Raw genomic sequence first — 22,621 nt, forward strand, 5'->3', positions numbered from 1 at the left:
TCCATGCTGGGTCCCTGGGTGGCCCAGGACGCTCTCGCCTGTCAGTGAGGCTCTGTCATTTCCTCTCCCCCGAATCGGTGACTTTATCTCCGCCGGTGCTTAGAAGGGACGCATTGACTCACGGTCCGTTTTATCTTTTCACTCACCGGCACCGGGAAGCAACGAAGGACATCACAGCCGGCAGCAGCACAGGAACACCTAATCAAAGGAAACTTGCCTTCAAGGGAGGCTGCATGCCTCACCTGCCATGTTTGGGCTTTTAAGGTTTTTATATAGGTTTTGTTCTGTTGCGGTTTCTCGTGTTACCACAAAGGGGGGGGGAGAAGAGAGATCCCCTAAGCACTCTGCTTCCAAACGGTGTGTGCTTCTCAAAATGGCGGGAGGGGAGGTGTGTTGGAAGGGGGTGGTTGGGGTGGCCCCTGGCTCTTGCCTTGTCTCTCAGTTTGCTTCAAGAGACAGTAGTCTGGACTCGGTGGAGGGGTCATGGGATCAACGCCCTGCCCTCTCCTTCTTCCCAGGAATTGGTCAGGGGTCGCTCTGAGGCATCCAGCTGGCTGCCTTCTCCGTGGCCGGGGAGGGAATTGAGGCTGCAAGAGAAAAGCTGCCTGTCAGTTATCTGTTGGAAACGCACGTATTTCAGCCGAACAGAGAGGTCTCCGGAGCGCTGAGCACTGCGGCCGACACATCCTCACTCTCTGGGGAGCCTCAGCTTGTAGGCAGGATTCAAATGTCTCCTCTGAGATTCTGGCCCGATGCCTCGGACACCAATGCAATATTTTGGGACGTGTGGTTTATCAGACACATTGTCTGTTTCCCTTCACACGATGCCCCCAAGAAGGATAAAGGTAATTCAGATTAAAAGCACCGTCCGCTGTAGGCTGCGGGAAGCCAAGTGGGCGATGCTGGATGCTCTGGACTAGTTACTGGTCAAGAGTAGCAGTCCCACCCGGTGCTGTTTGCCCAGATGCAGGGAACGGGGAGCAGATGCAGAGCGTGGTGCTGTGCCTCCGCGACTGCCTTGGCTGGCCAGATGTCCATGGACTACAGTTCCCATGAGCCCCTGCCAGAGGCAAGAGCAAAGTTGATGATTTTGACCGGCAACAAGTCCAGAGCTTAAGTGGTAAAGCAGCAGGAAAGGGGTTGGTTGATCCCACAAGCACAGTTGTGTGTGCCGATTAATAGAACTGCGATTCAAACATCAGGGACTCTGACTTCTGTTAGCCAGCGGTCAGGACCGGACCTGCCATTGGATCACTTAACTCAGGGGTAGTCAAACTGCGGCCCTCCAGATGTCCATGGACTACAATTCCCACGAGCCCCTGCCAGCGTTCGCTGGCAGGGGCTCGTGGGAATTGTAGTCCATGAACATCTGGAGGACCACAGGTTGACTCCCCCTGGCTTAACTGGTCCGATCCGCTTGTGGCTGGGGTCTTGTTCTGGGCCAAGCACAGGCTGTGGCAGGGACCCTCCACTCTCTCTAAGGTCAGGGGGTGGGCTACTGAATGCCGCTCAACTGGGTGTGTTGACATAACAGTGGGTCTGTGTCTCATGGGTCTCACTGCTCAGTGGGCACCCCACTGGGGACCCTACGCAAGCCGGTGGTGCCCGCCAAGAGTTTTGGAAAGTGGGTGGGGCCAGGTATGGCTTTTGCTGAGGAAGATTTGGCAGTTCGAGCTTCGATTGACTATGAAGATTTTTAAATAACATTCATTTGGCTGCAGCCTCCACCGCAGCACAAGGATCTGCACTGTACAGCGGGAGGTAAGCTGCAGCAGCCATTTTGTGGCTGGCTCCGCCTCCTGCCACAGCCATTTTGTGGCAGCCATTTTGTGACTGCGCCTGTCGTGTCCCGTGGCAGTTCTCCCCACGAAGGCAAACGTTGAGTCTTAGAAAGAGTTTCCATCTGTTTATTGGAGCCGTTCAAGGAACTGCCTTCTGCACCCTCCAAGAGGCCGGTCTTCTTCCTGGGCCTCCTCTCTGTCTCCTGGGGGGGTCTCCACTGTCCCCCTCCCCAGAGGTGCTGCTGCCGTTGTCCGTTTGTTCCCTGCAGTACTCTTGGTTTCGTCAACCTGCAGGGTTTGCCGCCCTTTGGTTGCCTGTCAGTCTCGTCACACACCTGTGATTCTTACCGAATGTGTCCTCCATTATTTATGGAGGACAGAGAGCGCGGAAGGCAGGCCTTGATCTCATAAATGCTCTGAAAAGCAAACGGGAGGGGGGTGGACATTTGACACCAGAGAAGCAGAGAGGAACCGAAAAGGATGTGGTCAAAAGGGAGACGGCGCAGAAGAGAGCAATGAGAATATTCCAGGGGTGCCTGGGGACCAAGCCCTGTGAGGAAAGGCTGAGGGACCCGGGAATGTTCAGCCTGGAGAAGAGGAGGTATCATAGAATCATAGAGTCCGAAGGGGTCTCCAGGGTCATCTAGTCCAGCCCCCTGCAGAATGCAGGAACTCACAACTACCTGCCCACCCACAAGTGACCCCAGTTTCATACTCAAGTGATCCCCACACACAGACACCAAAAATCTCCAGAATCCAGCCTGGCCTGGAGGGAATTCACCTCCCATCCCAGACAGGAGAGGGGACATGGTGGTTCTCTAGAGGTATTTGAAAAGTGGAGGAGGGCAGGGAGTGGTCCCTGTTGGCAGCAGAGGAGACGACCCACAGTCATGGGTTCCAACTATGTGCTGGACGATGTCGGCTAGATATCGGGGGAAATCTCAGAAGCTAAGCAGGGCTGCCTTGGTTGGTGCTTGTGTGGGAGACCTCCCACGGGCCCTGGGGTGATGAGGCCAGCTCCAAATGCCTCTTTCCTGGCTTTTAGCGGACATTGACATTCTCAGTATGTTTATGAGACTCTTGGGTGAAGGCACGCTTTTCTGTCCCAAGATGGGGAGTTACCTCCATCTCTGGGGCTCTCTTGACTGTCCTCTGGGGTCAGCCTTGAAACTCAGCAGGCCCCTTCCCAGCCCCCCCCCCCCTCCCATCCAAACTTTCTGGCTCAAGAGCTGGCAGCCCTCTGCTTGGAAGGGACCTCGTGACGGCTGGGAAAGCGTAAGCAGCAGCATGCCAGATGGTCCAAAGCAGCCCTTCCAAAATTGCTCTTGTTTGGCCGGCCACCCCCCACCCAATTTCCAAGTATCCTTTTCTCCCTTTTTGATTTCGTAAAGGTTTGATAAACATCGCCTGCGTCTGTTAGACAGACTGTCAATTCTCCAAGAGCTGAGAAGGAACCAGGGAGTGCGTGCCCCACCCTTCAATTTGGGAGGAATTTAGGCAACCAATGAAAATCCTCAATACCATGAAAATAAGATTCTAGAATTGTAGAATCATCAACAGAGTTGGAAGGGACCTCCTAGGTCATCTAGTTTAACCCCCTGCACTATGCAGGACACTCCCAACCCTCTCGCTCCTCCACTGTCACCTGCAACCCCCTTGAACCTTCACAGCATCAGCCTCTCCGTCAGATGGCTCTCCAGCCTCTGTGTAAAAATCTCCAAAGATGGAGAACCCACCACCTCCTGTTCCACCACCAAGCCTGTTCCACTGAGAAACCGCTCTGACTGTCAGGAACTTCCTCCAGAGGTTTAGACGGAATTTCTTTTGCATTAATCTCATCCCATTCATTCTGGTCCGTCCCCCTGGGGCAAGAGAGAACAACTCTGCTCCATCCTCTACACTCCATGGCACCCTTTTAAATACTTGAAGATGGTTATCAGATCCCCTCTCAGTTGTCTCCTCTCCAGGCGAAATAAACCAAGCTCCCCCAACCTTTCTTCATACGTCTTGGTCTCCAAACCCTCCCCATCTTTGTTGCCCTCCTCTGGACATGTTCCAGTTTGTCAACATCCCTCTTCAACTGGGGTGCCCAAAACTGAACACAGGACTCCAAGTGAGGCTGAACCAGAGCAGACTAAAGCGGTACCATCACCTCCCGTAATCTGGACACGATACTCCGTTTGATACAGCCCAACATCCCATTTGCCTTTTTAGCCACTGAGTCACACTGCTGACTCCTGTTCAATGTATGGTCTATTAAGACTCCTAGATGCTTTTCACACATGCTCCTGCCAAGACAAGTCTCCCTGATCCTATACTGGTATATCTGGTTTTTCCTACCTAAATGCAGAACTTTACATTTCTCCCTATTGAGCTTCATTTTATTCAGTTTAGCCCACTTCTCGAGCCTATCAAGATCGTCCTGTATTCTGTTGCTGTCTTCAGTTGTGTTTGTGATCCCTTCCCAGTTTAGTATCATCTGCAAATTTTATAAGGATCCTTGCGCAGGGGCCACGCTAATCTTCTCTGTATCGTTCCAATTTTAGTATATGTGCTGCCGAAGTGAGCACAAAAAATATGGAACGCTTCACGAATTTGCATGCCATCCTTGCGCAGGGGCCAGATAAGTACCCCCTCTAATCCCTCATCCAAATCATTTATAAACATGTTGAACAACACAGGCCCCAGGACAGACCCTTGGGGTACTCCACTTGTCACACTGTTCCAAGAAGATGCTGGACCATTAACAAGCACCCTCTGGGTACGATTTGTCAACCAGTTATTGATCCCCCTGACAGAATTGGGATCCAAAGCGCATCCTGACATATAAACAGAGTGGGGTGTGTGTTAAACTGTCCCAGCCTGGATTTTCACACGTGGAGTCCTCTTTTTCTCTCCCTTTGTCTTCTCTCTGCGCCCCTGTGTGATTCTCCTGGTTCCTTTTCCATGGCTGACGTTCTCTGGTGCCATTGCTGCTTTGTTTAGCCATTTCTTATGTGTAACGTCAGGAAAGGATTGCAGTTTCATCCCCAATGGGGAGACCCTGTGCCAAACACAGAAGTTGTGAAATCAAGACTGTTTTTGTGAAATGCGGGGCCCTGGCCAAAGGGAGAGAGAGTCTAAACCTCCTCCCTGGACTGGGGAAATAAGTTACAAGGTGAGGCAGTTTTCAGAGCACTCACTGGGTTGAATACCCCCTCCCCTTCTTGGTGAACCTCCCCAAAAATGACCCCACCTCCCCCAGCCCCAGCTTTGCTGTTATGTCCATGTGTTTTTGCCAAAGGAGTGTCCGGTTTGGCCTTCAGACAGCCCGGAAAATTGACAGGGCAGGTTCGATTCTGGGTCAGATTTTCGGGGTGGGGGGAATGGTCAAACAGGCTCTTGGATATGATTCCACTCCCCCCCCCCCCCCGCGATGGCAGGGATCCCTCCGGAGTGCAGAAGGGTGGTGAAGTTCCACATCTGGAAAGAATGGCAAAGGATACAGATTTATTCGTTGTGTAGATAAACACAATTGGGGCAAAGTTGAGGCATCTTTTGTCAGAGAGACTGCTGCTAGTCCCCACAGCCCTTCCTAGGATGACTGGGCTGTGGGCAGGAGCTGGACCCCTCCCCTGAAGCAGGACGGCCTCTCCGCAGAGACCCCCCTGGTCCCCTCTGCTGGAAGCCCTTCCAGGCAGAAGCAGCCTCCCCTTCCCCTGTCTCTGACCTGCCCCGGGGGGCTAGCAGCCTCCTCCAACCGTGCCCCCCTCCCTTCCCCCCTCTTTGGGGGGAACCGTGCCCCCCTCCCTTCAACCCCCCCCCCCAGATGCCCTTCAACCCTTCCCGTTCAGAGCCTCCATTTCCCAAATTGCAGGCCTCCCGCCATCCCCCTCCTGATCACAGCACCTGGGGACCCCTCCCCAGGTAGGGAAGAATAGATGCCTCCCCCCCCCCTCGGAAGCTGCACGCAGGCTCAGCCACTGGGAGGAGTGACCCTGCAGGGCGTCTCCTTTGGGGGCTGACACCCTCTCTTTTTCTCCGGAGCGACTTTTTAGGGTGTGGCTGATCTGCACCTGATGGCATTTTCCCTCGTGTTTTGTGCTGTTTTCATTGTGTGGCTCAAGAAAACGGCTCCTGTGGGGGGGGGGGGTGCGGCTCTCCTGCGCTCCTCCCGGAGGGTCCCTCCGCCCCACAGTGCCCATAACTCTCTCTTCTCTCTTGAATCCCAGATTCCCACACTAAGTACGCACAGCTGGGCAAGGACGTGACGTTGCAGTGTGGGTCGCTGGACCAGGAGGCGGTCGTCACCTGGACGGCCAACAACACGGACCTGGACGCCTCCCACCTCAACGGTTCGTGGCTGGTCCTGCAGCACGTGGACCTGGCCCACAGCGGCCTGTACTCCTGCTACGAGGGATCGTCGTGGCACCTCAAGTACCGGGTGAACCTCCGAGTAGGGAGTGAGTACTCATCCGGGCCCCTGCCCCCTCCCTGGGGGTGAGCTCTGGGCTCCTGCCTGCCCGTGGCAAGAAGAAGGGGGGCTCAGTGTTCTCGTGTTGATGCCGCTATTTGTCCAGCACCCTCCTGCAGAAGGGCATAAGAAAAGCGCCCGTCCCCCAAACGGCCCAGCCTGCATTTGGTACTGGGGGGGGGGGAGGAAACAGGTTGGACTGAGGACTCTTTCGTGTCTCCTGGGTCTCCGCGGAAGTAACGCTCACGAGGCACAGAAGGGGGAGGTGGGGCTTCCTCCTCCGAATGGGATGTTTTGTTATTTGGCCAGGAGGGGGGACCTGGGTCTTTCGGAGCCCTGCTGCTTGTTTTGTTCTTGTTCCGTGGCCGGCATTTGCTACGTGGGGCTGCAGAGATGGATGGATGGGCCGGGGGGTGGAACATGGCAGGGGGGGAGGCAGATCCTGCAGAAAGCTGACAAATCCCGCAGGGCCCACAGATCCTCCAGGAGCTCGTTCCACCGGGTGGGGGCCAGGACTGAAAAAGCCCTGGCCCTGGTTGAGGCTAGGCGCGCTTCTCTAGGGCAGGGGTAGTCAAACTGCGGCCCTCCAGATGTCCATGGACTACAATTCCCAGGAGCCCCTGCCAGCGAATGCTGGCAGGGGCTCCTGGGAATTGTAGTCCATGGACATCTGGAGGGCCGCAGTTTGACTACCCCTGCTCTAGGGCCAGGAACGACCAATAGATTTCCCCCCGCAGAGCGTAACGTCCTGTGGGGGACATAGGGCGATAGACGGTTCCTCAGGTATGTGGGTCCCAACTCGTGTAAAGCCTTAAAGGTTAATCCCAAAACCTTGAACCGGATCCAGGCAGCAATTGGCAACCAGTGCAGCTGCCTCAGCACCGGCTGGATGTGGGCGCTCCAAGGTGTGCCAGTGAGGACCCTGGCAGCCACGTTTTGCACTAGCTGGAGTTTCCGGGTCAGGGACAAGGGCAGGCCTGCGTAGAGCGAGTGACAGAAATCTAGTCTGGAGGTGACCGTCGCGTGGATCACTATCATGGATCACTATCACTATCATGATCAGACCTTGACTCTCTTGTTACTCAAAGGATGTTCTTGTTTGCTTTGGCAGCTAAGGAGGTTTTAAAGAGAGGAATTGCATAGAAATCTCAGGACTGGGTCACATTTGGCATAATCCCTGTTTGCCAGCTGCTGAGGAATGGTTATCACGTTGACATTTCCCTTCTCTTTGCTTTCTGTTTTCAAACTTTGACCATCGTACTGTTTTGGCCAATAGTTCTGGTGTTCCATAATGGTCCTTGGCTACACCAGCTGCTCTCAACCATTTCAGACCTCTGAGGACCTCTCCTTCCCCCACCCCCCTCACACAAGGGTGCCACCCGACACAAGCAGACAGACGGAAAGCAATTTATTATTGAGCACCAAGGAAACCTGAATATTATGACATAACTGGAAAGACATTTTTCAAGATGGCTTGAAATTCAAGTTTAGAACCTTTGCATTTTTTTCCCTTGATGGCCATATTCCAGGCACCTACAAAGGGATGGATTGCATAGTCTCTTTTTCTTTCCCTTGTTGAAGGTCGAACTCCCTAGCAATTATTGATGTCGTACATGAGTATTTCAGGGGGTCAGCTACCAAGGCCCCCCTAAAGACCTTGGGCTCCCCTTCTCACACGGTCCAGATGTGCCAGGGCTGTCCAGGGGGGCAGATGCTCCCCTCCCTTGAGAATGGCTGGGCTACATCAGAGGGGCTGGCCAAGGAGCCAAGAGGTGCTTCTGGCCTTGCCCGTTCAACCGTGCCATCTTTCTGACTCCTCAGCAGCCTGGCTTTCAACCACGCCCCTCTCTCTTGGGGAAGGGCATGATGTTCAAGATGCCTGTCTGAGCAGGAATTTTTGCACAGCTTCCCCCCCTCCCACCCCCCTCCTGCCCCTGCTCCGGGGGGGCCAGCAAACACCTTGGAAGGCCCCACAAACAGGTGCAGGGGGACGTTAAGGACACCGCCGGCCTCGGTCCTGGGGAGGGGAGGGCTTAGTGCCATTAAGTATGCATGGAACTAATCAGGTGAGGTGCTTTTAGGGTAATTAATTTAATTTTAATTTAACGCTCTTCCTCCCCCGGCAGATGATGAATAGTGATGCTGTTGTGATGTATGCCCCTTGTCCTGCTGCTCCGTGTTCCTCGGGAGTCACTGGGGATGGAGAGGGAGAAGGTGGGAGGGGGCCCTGGAGGGGGCCCGGGGGGGAGGGGTCGGGTGTCCCAGCCAGCAGCTCCCAGGCCGTCAAGGTCCAGAAACCCTGTGCAAGTTCAGCAGCTCTTGGGGGCCTCACCGGAAGAGCGCCTTCCTGTCTCCTTTTTGCATTCTGCTCTCTGACTAAAGAGCTCGGGGGGGGGGGGGGGGCTTATAGGTCCCCCCTCCCGTCTAGTTCCTGTGCCAGCCCTGCAAAGTGTGGTCCAGGGAGGGCTATAAAATTGCTGCTCTGCAGGCCCAGGGTCCCTGATTCAGTCCCCAGCAGCATCTCCTGTGGGCAGCACCCAGGAGCAGAAGAGCTGAGAGAGAGCTGTTGCTAGGTCCGGCAGCCAGCGCTGGGCAGTCCCTTCCACCTTCCTGCCCGATGGCCCCTGGCCTTCCTCCCCCGCAGAGGTTCATGTTGGAGAACTGGAGTGGTGGAAGTTGCAGGGCCAAGTCACTGAGCACCTTGGGCCCAGGCATCCTCTGCCTGTCCTACCTTACAGGGTTGTTGTGAGAAAACAACAAGGGAGGGAAGAGCTGTGTGCCCTGTGCCAATGACCTTAGGGAAGAGAAGGTGGAAACTGAGAGGGGAAAACTGCTTTGCAGAACTGTCACTGCTGCTTCCCAGTCTAGCCCTAACATCCTGGGGGCCTTTCCCAGGAGGGGGGGCCAATTAGGCTCAGCTTTTTGCACAGCGCAAATGCCGTCTGCGGGTCCCATCAGCCTCCTGCAAAGAAGAGTTCAACCACCAAAGGGTGGGGGGGGGGGGGGAGCCGAGGCGTTCAGGACCAAGGAGAACTCTCTGGAAGCAGACCGGTCGCTCTCTTGGCCTGCAGGTCAGTTTGGGTGAGGCCAGGCTCTGCCTCCTCGTGGGGGGCCAGGAATCCAAACAGGGCAGGGTCTGGCGCTTCATTTTTGCCGGCTTTTCTGACCTCTTTGTGAGATGTGGGGATCCTGAGGGGTTGAACCTGCTGAGTCAATGGCCTGGAAGACCCTTGGGGGGAAACGAGGGAAGCCGGGCCTCTAGGCAGCACTCCTGGAGCTCCCGGGCCTCTAGGCAGCACTCCTGGGGGGGTTGATGGGCATAGGGAACGTTGTGTGACATGCAGTGTTACATCCCTCGGAAACCCAGATGGGACACAAGCCCACCCATCCCCCCAAACGCCATGGATGGCCACAGAGGGGCCCAACATGCTGCAGAGGCAGGAGGGGACACCGTGTGACATCCCTTCTGCCCCCAGACCTTCCTCCTGCCACTTTGGGGATAAAGGGCAGGAGGGTGGCAGGCAGCTGGTCAAACGGAGGGGGGGGTGTCTGTTGGACATGAGGTTGCAGCTCCCAGGCCAGGTTAAGAGCAGTGGTTTCCAGTCTGGAGAACTGGGTGTGATTCCCCCCTCCTCCTCCACATGCCCCCAGCTGGGTGACCTTTGGCGAATCCCATTTCTCTCAGAGCTCTCTCCACCTCCCGTACCTAGAAGGGAAGGCGACTGTGAGCCGCTTTGAGACGCCTTCTGGTAGAGAAAAGCGGCATCTAAGAACCAACTCTTCTTCTTCTAGAAGCCAGGTGACTCTCTTCTCTTTGGGGCTGGCTTCTCTGTGGACGGAGAGAAAGAAGCCGTCAGCGCTGATTCATCTGGGACACATTTCTAAAGTTGAGCCAGCCGGGGAGGGGGGTGGCTACACCTAGAGGGGTAAGAACAGGACGCCTAGGTTGTCGCCATCTGTGCTCAAGGCTCTTTCCCTGGCCTTGAGCAGGGGCCGGATGCAGCTCTCTTGTTGTGCCATGTGTGTATAATTGTCTGCAGAGCAGGTGGAGGCCGGGATCAGTTTGAGGATTGGGGAGGCTGGCTCGGAGCCACGTCCCTGCAGCCGGAGAGACGGGCTCTTTTATGGGAGCTCCCCACTTCCAGCTGACACCCCCCCCCCCCCATCTGTCACTAAAGAACTGGCAAAGGCAAGAGGAAGGGACATGGAAAAAGGCAGGATGATCAACAGCCAAACACACACAGCAGAACGGGGGGGGGGGGGCAACAGGACCCATGGAGACTGCCCTCTACCCCCTGATTATCAGGTGAGCAGCAATTAGTTGCTAATAAATGACCCCCCCCCCAATCCTCCTTGGATCTCCTGTTCAGCTGGACGCCAGATGCAGCCCGGGATGGAAGCTCCTGCTCTTTCTCTTCTCCTCCAGCCCTGCTGGCTGCTGACGGCCTGGCCTGAGATGAGGAGGCAAAGTCCATCTCCAGGGAGGGGGTTCTGGACCCCAGGGCCTGCTGGCCACAATCCAAGGCCCAAGCAGGCGTACGTCTTGTGAAGCAGAGGTGTGGATGACAGAAAAGGTGAGGGCACTGGGAGCTTCCTAGTGTGGAGAATGGAGGGCCAGGGGAGATGATAGCGGCTTATAAAATTAGACCACTTCCACACCCTTGAGACCCCTACACTGCAAGGGGATGCAAGGGGAAGAGAACTCAGAAGTCAGCTCCTAGGAAGAAGAAGGAGACAAAGAAGAGGAGGAGGTGGAGGGAGATTGCTTTCTATGCCCCGCTTTTCACTGCCCAAAGGAGTCTCAGAGCGGCTTCCATTCGCCTTCCCTTTCCTCTCCCCACAACAGACCCCCTTTGAGGGAGGGGAGGCTGGGAGAGCCCTGAGATTACTGAAGAAAGAAGAAGAAGAGTTGGTTCTTATAAGCTGCTTTTCCCTACCTGAAGGAGGCTCAAAGCAGCTTCCAGTCGCCTTCCCTTTCCTCTCCCCACAACAGACCCCCTGTGGGGCAGGTGGGGCTGAGAGAGCCCTGATATCACTGCCTGGTCAGGACAGCTCTATCAGGGCTATGACTAGGCCAAGGTCACCCAGCTGGCTGAATGTGGGGGAGTGGGGAACCAAACCCGTCTCCCTGGATTAGAACCACTCCACCACCCTTTCTCGACTTCGTTACCCTTGAGAAACCCCTGAACCATTTTTCAGGCTTGGAGAAACCCCAGAAGTGGTGCAGAATGTGGTTGGGACCCCTCCCCTCCCCCCCCTCCTCCAGGCCCATCACTGGCCATTTTGGGAATAGGGCGGGGCAGGTCGGCATGACCATATATGGTCATACAGCCCAATAAATGCTTAGCTCGTCCGGGATCACGTTGTGGCAGATCCGTGCCATTTGGGTGCTCCTTCTGGACTGCTGCTGACCGCTGATCTCCCGAGATTTCGTTGCTGTTTTTCCCCCCCTCCCAACCAGTTTGCCTCTTCTCTCTGTGCGGGGACGTCCCGCGATCTGCCTTTCTCACCGCATTGATTAAATAGGCCTGAGGTGGGCGGTGGGTGGGCGGGTGGGTGGGTGGTGCAGGCAGGTGGATATTTAGCCCGGGAACTCAGCCGCCCAGGGGGAAAGCACCGTTGCTCAGTGGCAGAGCTCCGGCTTGAGGCGCAGAAAGCCTGGCGTACCGTCCGTGGCGTCTTTGCTGATGCGATCAACATTTCCCAGCCTGCAGTCCTGGAGAACCTCTGCTGGTCGGAGCCAACACTGCTGACCTAGACGGGCCGGAGGGTCCGGCATAACCCGGCTCCTGTGTTCCGAACGTGGCATCAGGATTGGCTGGCTGCTGTGCAAGCAGGAGGCCCCCCTGGAGCCCAGCCCCAGCTGTGGCCAGAGCAGAATTGTGGGTGGGCCGGCCAGCTTCCTGGAGCTCGGGCTCCGCCGTCCCGTGTTGAGCTTTCGAAGGCGACCGTCCCGCGGGCTGGACGATGCTTCGTGCCCGGCACTTTTGCCGCTGTTTGCACCTGGAGCGTTCCTGCATGAAACAGGGCAACCCAGTGGGAAACGGTGGCCGAAGTGTTTTGAGGGTGCAGGGCCCGGTGGGTGCAGAAGCAGCCAAAGCACCACGGATTGCGGACCTGAGTCCGCTTCGGGCAAATCGTTGGCTCTCAGCTTCTGCCAAATGGGGCTATCCGGCCTGCCCCGCAGGGCTGTGTGCAGGGCAATGCAAAGAGACAATGCCGGGTGTTCTGCACATCAGCAGTGCTGCCAGCGTGGCAAGCAGCCACTGGTGCCCTCAGGACTTGGGAGCCACAACTGAAAAGTGAAATGGCTCTGATTCCCCCCCCCCTCCGCGGCCCCCGGCCCCCGGCTGCTGAGTTTCCCGTTCAAGGGATTGTTTTTGCCACCCAGAAGGTGAGCTCTGAGCCGCAATCAAGTGCCGGCATGGTTCTCATTTCCTCGCCTGCCTTCTGTGCCACATTCCTTCCAGTCCCTCGGAGAGCCCGCGTGGCAGAGAGCCGGGAGAGAGGCACTTTTGGCTCGCTCGGGGAAAGGGGATCATCCGGGGCAGCCAATGTCAGAAACAATCAAAGTATCCCCCTCCCCCTTGTAAACATTGTGCAAGTTGCAGAGGCGGGCAGCGGGGGGGGAGGGGGGGACACACTGTGCGGAGTCTCTCAGAGGGCATGAAGCCCGGCAGGCCTGGCAGAGGCCCCCCCTGATCCTCCCCCCCCCCAGTTTCTGATCATTCCCAAATCACGAGAAGTTTCACAGGCAGAACCACTAAGACTAGTCTCGAGGGGCAAGATGCCGCCCAGGAAGCGACGATGACGAGAGACCAATGCAGTGATTCCCAGATCTGTCAGAGGCTGCTGGGAAGGAGGCAGCCTCGTCGCCCCCCTGCGTGACCGGGGTTACGTGCAAACTACGGAAGAGAAGGAAGGGAAAGCAGAAGAGTCGGTTCTTATACCCTGCTTTTCACTGCCCAAGGGAGTCTCCAAGCAGCTTCCCTTCCTCTCCCCACAAGAGACACCCTGGGAGGGAGGGAGGGGAGGCCGAGAGAGCCCTGAGATTGCTGCTCTGTGAAAACTGCTCTTAACAGGACTGTGACAAGCCAAGGCCACCCAGCTGGCTGCCTGTGGGGGAGCGGAGAATCCAACCCGCTCGCCAGATTAGTAACCACTGCTCTTCGCCACGACCCCACGCTGGTGACACCGCAGGAAGGAGCCAGGCCCTTCGGATGGCTTTTGTTGAGGCCAACCCAAAGGACTCCAAGCGCGGCAGGAGAGCTGCTGGAGTTATCTGGAGCAACTCGGGTCATTCTCTGCTTGCAGAGCGGACCCATGGGGGGGGCATGTTGGACAGGGGGAGCTGCTTAGTCGAGGGGGGTGGGGGGTGGGTGGGGAGGACTTCCCATCCTGTTAACCTTTGCAAAGAGCCGGGGACTTTGGACACAGAGACTTGGATCTCCCCTGGATTCAAGGCCTCTTTGATCATTTGCTTTCCCTTTTGATCTGGGGAGCCGAGGGCTGGTGGGCAGAGTCCCCTAACTGCCAATAACTCTGATCAAAGCGACCTCAAGCGTGGAGAAAGAGCCCTTGGCAGGATGGCGGCCTTGCCTCCGCTGCAGGTCCCGTGGCTGCAGGTTCCGTGGGGCCGTGGCAGAGGGCAGAGAGGCCCTGTGGCCCTGGCAGCAGGTCCGGCTGGCGCTGGGCTCTGGCCCACCGGCCATTTGGAAGCCCTGGTCCGACTGTCTTGCTTGAAGCTCTCCCTGAGAATGGGAGGGACAGTCTGGTTGCTGGGCCAAGCCGGGGCATTTTGCCGGTTCCCTTTCAGCCGCCCAGGCTTCAGTCCCCAGCAGCACCTCCAGTCCAAGGGGCCAGGCGGGAGGGGAGGGGAAAGATCCTTCTCCGACTTCCCGTCAGAGCAGGCAAGGCTGACCTGGCTGGGCCGAGGGGGTCTGCGTCACAAGTGCATTTGTGGGTCTGGTTCCTGGATTTGGGCCCAAGGAGTTCTGCCCAGTCAACCCTCTCCGTGGCATTCTTCTCTCCTAAGCCGGGGGTCTTCCCCATCCTTCCGACACCTTGGGCTGGTGGGTGGGCTTCTCCATGTAAATTTGGCAACGTCGGCTCCAAGAGGGGCCCCGAGTCACAAAGAGGGCCCCTTGGGTTCCTATTGGGGCGGGCCTTTGGGGGCCGGAGGAGAGCTCGGTTCTAGTCCCCTGCTTTTCAGCGTGACGGAACGGGAGGTCTCCGTGGGACAGCTGCTCCTTTGTTCCCATGAACCTCTCCTGGCCCCTTTTGGCACCTCTCGCCCTCAGGGGGCTTTCCATCCCAGAAAGGATTGCACCACATGGATGCACCTCCTTCACCCCAGCAGCCGCTCTCCTTCTCCGTGGGCCCCCAGGCAGAGATTCCCTCCAGAACCCTCCCCCTGCAGGACGCTGATCCAAACCAAATGTCCTGACAAAACAAAGGACTCGCCGGGCGGTTAGCATGCGTTGCCAATATTAACAGAAGGATCCACGTGTCCATCTGTCCTCCCAGGAAATAAAGTCAGCCTTGGGACACCGTCTGCAGGGGCCTCATGGGCATCCCAGGGCCCAAACCAGAAGGGAACAGGCCTTCTGAGGTGTCCCTTCGGCCTCCTTGCCCTGTGGCTGGCCCTCCTGGGAACTGGCTGGCCCTTGTGTGAGATGGGGGGCTGGACTGGAGGGACCCTCCCTGGCCTGACCCAGCAGGGCTCTTCTGAGGGTCTTCTCAGGGGAAGGCCTCGGCCTCTCTGCCCTGTGGCTGGCCCTGCAGAGGAACTGGCTGGCCCATGGGAGAGACGGGAGGCTGGACTGGAGGGACCCTCCCTGGCCTGACCCAGCAGGGCTCTTCTGAGGGTCTTCTCAGGAGAAGGCCTCGGCCTCTCTGCCCTGTGGCTGGCCCTGCAGAGGAACTGGCTGGCCCCTGGGTGAGACGGGAGGCTGGACTGGAGGGACCCTCCCTGGACTGACCCAGCAGGGCTCTTCTGAGGGTCTTCTCAGGGGAAGGCCTCGGCCTCTCTGCCCTGTGGCTGGCCCTGCAGAGGAACTGGCTGGCCCCTGGGTGAGACGGGAGGCTGGACTGGAGGGACCCTCCCTGGCCTGACACAGCAGGGCTCTTCTGAGGGTCTTCTCAGGGGGAGGCCTCGGCTTCTCTGCCCTGTGGCTGGCCCTGCAGAGGAACTGGCTGGCCCCTGGGTGAGACGGGAGGCTGGACTGGAGGGACCCTCCCTGGCCTGACCCTGCAGGCATACCCTCCCCAAGCCCTGTCTTTCCCACCCAGCCCCAGTGTGGGGGGAAGAGCGGTCCTCCTTTTCGCAGAGCCAAGGGCCGCATGTCTGAATTCAGGGCCTGCTCCGGGGTTGTGGCACAGCCAGCGTGGCCCAAGGCCGGGCCTCCTCCAGGCGTCCCGGGCCCTGGCACTCTCTGAGGCAGCCTGGCTCCCCCTTCCCCGAGCTGTCAGCATGATCCATGCAGGCAGAGGTCAGACGTCTCCCAGCCGCTGGGGCTCCCAGCCCTTTAATGCAGTTTAAACAATTACACACTTGATAAATTTTGACATGGAGAGATAGGAATGGGCTGGAGAGTGGCGACACTCTAAACTCAGCCCCCTCTCCTCTCCCTCCGGGGACTTTGTGTTGCCTGCTGATGCAAGATGACTGCCCGGCGCAGGGTCCAGCCTGTCCCCACAGGGCTCATGATCTGGTCCCTGGGCCAGCCTGCCTATCAGAAGGGGCTGTCTCGGCATGCTGGGGAGCTGCTGGGACTCAAAGCTGGGAAACCATAGAGCAGGGGTAGTCAAATTGTGGCCCTCCAGATGTCCATGGACTACAATTCCCATGAGCCCCTGCCAGCAACCGCTGGCAGGGGCTCATGGGAATTGTAGTCCATGGACATCTGGAGGACCACAGTTTGACTACCCCTGCCCTAGAGTCATTGGTCCCTTGAGGTAGAGCTGCCAACCTCCAGGTGGTGCCTTGCTATTAAAAGTGATCTCCAGTTGGCCAAGACCAGTTCCCTTGGAGAAAATGACTCCCTTGAGGGATGAATTCCAGGGCATCATAAGCCCCCCCCCCCCCCCCCGAGGCTCCACACCCAAATCTTCAAGCTTTTCACTGCCCAAAGGAGTCTCCAAGTGGCTAATAAGCACCTTCTCTTCCTGTCCCCACCACAGACACCCTGCAAGGCAAACGAGGCTGAAAGCACTCTGAGAGATCCGCATAATCAGGACTGTGGCTAGCCCAAGTTTCCCCAGCAGGCAGTGTGTGGAGGAGCGGGGAATGAAGCCTGCCTTCATGATAGAAGCTGCCACTCTTAACCATGCCCCCAAGCTGGCTCTCCCACAGCTGGCAACCCTTCCTGCGGGGCTTGTGCACAGACTTCTTTAAGGGACGGCCTCCCTTGGTTTCGCACCCGTCTTCTTCCTTCACTGGCTTTCCGGTGGGTGGGCCTGGCCAGAGTCTGCAACGCCTGAGCTGAGCCCTGCCGGGAGGGCCTCAGGGTGCGTTTCTTGCAGCAAAGCCTAGCAGGAGGGAGGGCAGGTTTTTTGGGGTGGGGTAGATGGTCTGACACGGAGCAGGCCCCCTCTCTCTTGAGCAATGGCCCGGCCCCTCCATCCAGGGGGTGATCCGCCTCTCTAGGCCCTCCTGGCCCTCAGTGGGGAGTGGGGGGCAGGGCTGCCAGGTCCAGGCTGGGAAATGCCTACGGATTTGGGGGCGGAGCCTGGGGAGGACAGGGACCCCTGTGAGGTACAGTGTGGCAAAGTCGCAGTGCGGCAACCCCCCTTGAAGCCCCTGTTGTGATTGCAGGGGGTCCCCAAGTCACACCCGGGGGCTGGGCTCCTTATTCCTCCCCTCCTGCCGTCTTGTGCAAGGGCTGGGCTGGGCTGGGATTCCACCGCTTCTGTGTTCTTCACAGTCCCAGGTTGCCAATTCCTGGAGATTTTGGGCGAGGGCAGCGCTTGGGGAGGAAAGGACCGCAGTGGGGTATAGTGCCAGAAGACCTACTCCAAGGCAGACCTTTTGCAGTGATCTAGAGATCTTTTAAGCAAAGTTTGGATCCAGGGCACCTTCAAGGTATCGTTTTACCTGTATCTGAAGACGTGGTCATACACACAAGAGCCACCTTCTGCTGCTGCAGACCAACATGGTCACCCACCTGACTCTGTATGGAGAACCCCATTTTAATGGGGTTTTATTGGAGTTTTACTGGACATTTGCAACCCGCCATGAGCCAGTTCCAGGAATGAATGACAGGCAATAAATTTTTAGTTTGTAGTTGTGGGAGATTTCCAGGCCTCACCTGGAGGCTGGCAACCCTAATGCAGCACCTACTATCTTAGCAGACCAGGAGCCCCAGGTTGGGGGGGGGGGGTAGTTGGCCCTGGACGGGGTTCCTGCAGCTGTTGGCGGGATGTCTCCAGTCCCCCGAGGGGCATTTCCTCCCTCCATGGGTTCCTGCTGCCCTTGTGGCTGACAGCCTGGCAGGCATCTTCCTGGAAAAGAGCACAGAGGGTGCTTTGAATATGCCCTCGTAGGTGTCCTCCCCCCCCCCCCAAGCTTTGTCTTGGCAAAGGCAGTCCCAACCCAGGGGCGGCAGCCGGAGTGTCTCTGTAATGACTTGCATGGGCTTGACCTCCGTTTGCAATGGAAAACAGCACTCAGATTGGGGCTGCGGGGGGGGGGGGGATGAGAGATGTGTTTGGGGGACTGATGCTCTGGATTAGGCAAAAGGGCCTGGATCTCCATCCATCTGGACGTGGTTAGTTGGACCGCAGGCCGGGGCTGTTCCTGCTTAGCGGGAAGCTGTTTTGCATTGGAAGAGAGTAAACCATCTTTCATCTCTAATTCTGCGGCTGTGCCTGTCTCTGTTTTTCTTCCCCCTCCCTTTCATTGGGCGGCTTTTAAGTTCACACCTTTCTGCTTAAGTCTGGGCCGGTTTCTGCGACGCAAAGTAACACGGAGCCTGCACGGTGCAAATCCACGCGGCTGCCTTCCGCTCGGCGGAATTGTCGGTCTGCCTGTTGTGACGGCAGCAGCTCGCCAAGACATTTCCGCCAACACCTGCTACCTGGGCCCCTTGGTCTCCCCCAGAGAGGCCACCTGGGATCTCTGTGGGCAAAGCTCTCACCTGGGCCCTTCTTCTCTCACCAGGGCCCTTCTTCTCTCACCCGGGCCCTTCTTCTCAGACCCCTCCTCTGGATAGCCAACCCAACCCTTTGCCGCCAGGATTCTGTGTATATGTGAGTGCCTAATGATGCTCTGGTGCCTTTCAAATCGCACAGGCTGGGTGCACAAACTCTCTTGCAACCCGGCTGGATGTTTCAGCGGGAGGGGGGAGGGGGGGTCACAGCCAGAGATCCATCCCAGTAATAACGAAGCACCCCCTCATTCTCTGGATGGGGACTCCGGTGAGCATACCGACAGTTCCCGAAGGCCAGCTCCAGAGGGCAGCCGTGTGGGTCCGGAGCGGAACAGCTGGAGTGGGGTCCAGGAGGGGCACCTGAGGGGCCCCCAGGGTTTTCAGGTAGGAGCTTTTGAGGTTCATGCATGAACACACGTGGCATTGCCTGGGGGGGGGGGGGTGGAGGGCTGACCCGAGTAAAACCTTTTCCAGGAAAGATAAGGTCCAGTAGCACCCTTAAGACCAAGAAAGAGTTTTTCAAGGCATGCCTGCACTCGAACGCTCCCGCCTTGAGTAAATCTTGGTTGGGCTTAAAGGTGCTCCTGGACTCTGTTTTTGTTGTGCTCCTTCAGACCGACATGGCGACCCACTGGAATCTTTTCCAGGAAGTTTTAAAAGCCCACCCCAGGGGCAGAGAACAGGCCGGATGAGGGGAAGTCAGTGGCAGTCCGGATGGACCTCATCCCGCCTTTGTGCAGATGCTAAAAGTGCGTTGGGTGGGCTCAAGCCCTCCCTCTCCCTCCAAGCCAGAAGCCGCGGGCTGGAGGACTTAGGACCAGACGGCCTCTAGGCTCTTGGATCCAGCTCGGCCTGGTCAGTGGGCGGAGAGAGGTGACCAGGCCTCCTGCCAGCATGGGCGAGGGCCTCTTCTGGCAAGGAGCACAGCAGACAGACGGAGCTCTTATCTGAGGTCTGGGGCAGGCAGCCATTCTGGCCACGTGCCCCCCTGGAGAGCCCGAGAAAGCTTCAGGGCAGTGGAAACTTGGTAGAAATCTGTAACTCCTTAAGGCACGGAGCCTGCCCCATACTGTAACTTCTGCTTGGGCATGTTTAGAGAAAGGGACAGAAGGGCTTCTTTTCCAGGTCTTTTGGGTCGTTGCTACATTTGGTGCTGTGCTAAAAGTATGCTTATGGACCTGTTTTCTAATCAATACTTCATAACTTTGGGTGCTGGCAGTGGTCCCCTGTGCCACATCGACTTCCACCATCTTGGACACGCTGTTGTAAAGGGGAACTCCGGGAAGGGGGGAGGCTGGTAGTGGGCAGGCAGCTATTCCCCCAGGGGCTCCCCCAGCAGTACACTGTCCCCGAGGTGGCCAAGCACTGCGCAGTGGGAGCCACAGAGGCAGGGAACGTGGAAGGGTAGCTGGGAGGCCTGACCTCCTCAGTAGGCCCTGCTGTACATAGGCCAGGTGCTGGTGGCACCGCCCTAGAGAGAGAGAAACCCAGGTGTTGGGAGAGACCATGGAATAGTGGGCAGGGTGGAATAGGCCCGGCAGGTCTGAGCAGGCCCATTCCACCCCACCGCCTTCTACTCAAACAGACCCCTGGCCCATCACAGTCAGACTGGCAGCAGCTCTCCTAGAGCTCACCTAGAAGCCCTTCCCATCACCAACTACTGGAGCTGTTACACTGGAGACCCTGCTGGGGATTCAACGGGGGACCTTCTGCGTGCCAAGCAGGGGCTCTGCCACTGGGCCACTCTGAAGGGGTCTTTGGCTCTTGAATGTGCCCACCCTGGAAGCCTCGTGGGTCTCTACGGGGCCCCTAGTTTTGAGTCTTGCTCCTCTTAAACCACGGCTCCCTGAGACCTCCTGGAAAATGTGGGGGGAGGGTATCGGAGAGACCGGGGCATGCAAGAATAAGGGAAGAAATAGGGACACGCCGCATGAGCACGGAAGGGGGTCTCTGGAGGGTGAGAGAAGCTGGGGGTCCCTGTGCTGTGAGGGGCGTTGGGCTCAGGGACCCTGGGGATCCACCTCTATAGAGCCAGCCTGGCGCAGTGGTCAAGGGTGGCAGCCTCTCATCTAGAGGCCTCCGCCCCATGCGGCCGGCCGAGGGACCGTGGCCAGTCCCAGACCTCTCAGAGCCCTCTCAGCCCCACATCAGTTGTGGGCCCAGGAAGGGAAGGGGATTGGAAAACCCTACCTACTCTTCCTCTTCTTCCTCTTCCTCTTCCCCTGTATTCCCGTGTGCCATGCGCACAGACATCCACACGCCGTCTTCTAACCTAGACTCCGCCACAGCGCTTCCTGGCCTGGCCCTGAGCAGGTTTTCCTCTCTCGGCCTAACTGAGTGAAAACCTTTTCATTGGAGGAATTGGGGATCTGGCTCTGCAGGTTAGAGTCCGCCGCAATTAACTCCTCTGCCGTGCGGCATTCTAATGACCGTCCCGTGCGACTTTCTCTCGGGGAACGAAGAACTTTTCCCTTGTGGGATTTGTTCCTCAGTCAATCCGCCCCAGATCGGGCTGCCCAGGATGGAGCCAAAAAGTCCTTTCCTGGGTTTCTGATCCTGGCTGCTGTTTCCTCGCGAGGAAGGCGGTTGGAGCAGGGGCCGAGGGGCCTTTCCTTCTGCCGGGGGCGGCCCACGTGCGTGCCGGGGATGGGGCTCTCCCGGATGGGCCTCCACCTGCCCCTTCCTCTCCTCTGCGCCTCCCAGCCTGCCTGCTGTGCCTGTCCCGGGGCCCTTCCGGCCCAACGTCCTGAGCCGCTGCAGCGAGGGGGAATGCCGGCCTGCTGAGCACAGAGGAGGTCTGGACGGGAGCCCAAAGGCGGTTCTGCTCTCTGCACTGCTAATGCGATTAGCGGAGAGAAGCCAAAGCCCGCTGGGAAGGAGCTGCATCTGGGCAGGCTCGCGGGGGGTCACTGGCTGCGGGGAGGAACATCTGGCGGGGCCTGGACAGGCAGGGAAGAGCAGCAAAGGGAAGGCCCCTCTCCGCTCGCTCTGAGGCCGGCGCACCTGCAGGAGCCGACAAGAGAGGAAGAGAGAGAGAGAGAGGGAGCACGCAGCCCTGCACTCCCTTTCCCGAAAAGCGCAAATGCGATATACGCCCAGATGGACGGAGAAGCTCAACATTCACACCCATCACTTAAAGGCAGTAATAATCTCCAAACTCATCTCCAAGGATGAGGCTGGTTGATTGCCCTCTCACCCCCCCCCTCCTTGGCCCGACCCCCTCGTGCCTCGCAGCCCCCCAGCCGCCCCAACACCCTTGACTTTTGGGCCTTGGGCTGTCTCAGTGCCAGACCCGCCTTGCCCTTCCTTCCCAGCTGCTGCACAGATCTTCAGCATTCCAGGGCAGGCCCTTCTCCGCAGGAGTCAGAATGTTTGTGAACATTCCGTGACTGGGGCTGCCAGCTGATCTGGAGAGACAGACAATGCCCTGTTCCAGTAACGAAGGCTGCCTGGGAGGTTACTTCCCCCCATGCCTGTTTCCACGCACTCTCAACCTTCATTGGAGGGTCGAGAGATTTTACCGCAAGCCTGTTGGCAACCCACTCGTCACAACCAAGCAGAGCGTTCCTGTCGCCCTGGGGACACACGTGGCACTTTGCAATGGGCATCTCCCTGCCTCGTGCACCGGAAAGAGTTTGGCAAGCACAGCAGCAGGGCAGGAGACCTTTGCACGGAGCGGAACAAGTCCTGTGGCCGGGAGAGCCTGTGGAGAAAGGGAAGCCAAAGCAACAATCTAAGGAGGTAGAAGGACGCATGGAAGACTACAGGGCATCAGATCCCATGGGGAAGGCCCCATTGTTGGACCTCAAGGGGAACTGGCTGGCCCCTGGGTGAGAAGACAGGAGGCTGGACTAGATGGACTCTCCCGGGTCTGACCCAGCAGGGCTCTTCGGAGGTTCTTATGACGGCCATGGTCTCTCTGCCCTGTTGTTGGGCCTCCAGAGGAACTGGTTGGCATCTGCATGTGACTGGACACTGCACTAGATGGACCTCCGGCCTGATCCAGCAAGGCCCTTCTGATGTGATGGAATCTGGGCAGGCAGACTTCCCCAGGGATGTTCTAGCCAGAGTTTGCAAGTACGATCTGCAACAGAAGGGAACTTCCGAAGATTAGCCAAGGCTTGAGATGACGCCTTTCACTGAGCTGATGCCATCCAGGGATTGGCACCCTGGACTATGGAGCACCCAGAAGGACTTGGAGACGGAGGATGGCAATACTGGGGACGGGGGGGGGGGGG

The 22,621-nt window shown here is 57.7% G+C and overlaps 1 protein-coding gene and 1 non-coding gene across 3 annotated transcripts in view; one reads left to right on the top strand and one right to left on the bottom strand.

Annotated features, from left to right (window-relative positions):
* Positions 1–22,621, top strand: part of CNTFR (ciliary neurotrophic factor receptor) — a 278,409-nt gene that overhangs the window by 194,279 nt on the left and 61,509 nt on the right. For both annotated transcript variants that reach the window (XM_077346597.1, XM_077346596.1), the window contains exon 4: positions 5,993–6,223. In XM_077346597.1, the coding sequence (XP_077202712.1) occupies positions 5,993–6,223 (231 nt within the window). The remainder of the gene's footprint in view (positions 1–5,992; positions 6,224–22,621) is intronic.
* LOC143842511 (U6 spliceosomal RNA) lies at positions 4,246–4,351 on the bottom strand. The gene has a single exon (XR_013233153.1). It is a non-coding gene; the product is annotated as a U6 spliceosomal RNA (small nuclear RNA).

Source organism: Paroedura picta, chromosome 7, assembly GCF_049243985.1.
Source record: "Paroedura picta isolate Pp20150507F chromosome 7, Ppicta_v3.0, whole genome shotgun sequence".
In the NCBI taxonomy this organism is placed as follows: domain Eukaryota; kingdom Metazoa; phylum Chordata; class Lepidosauria; order Squamata; family Gekkonidae; genus Paroedura; species Paroedura picta.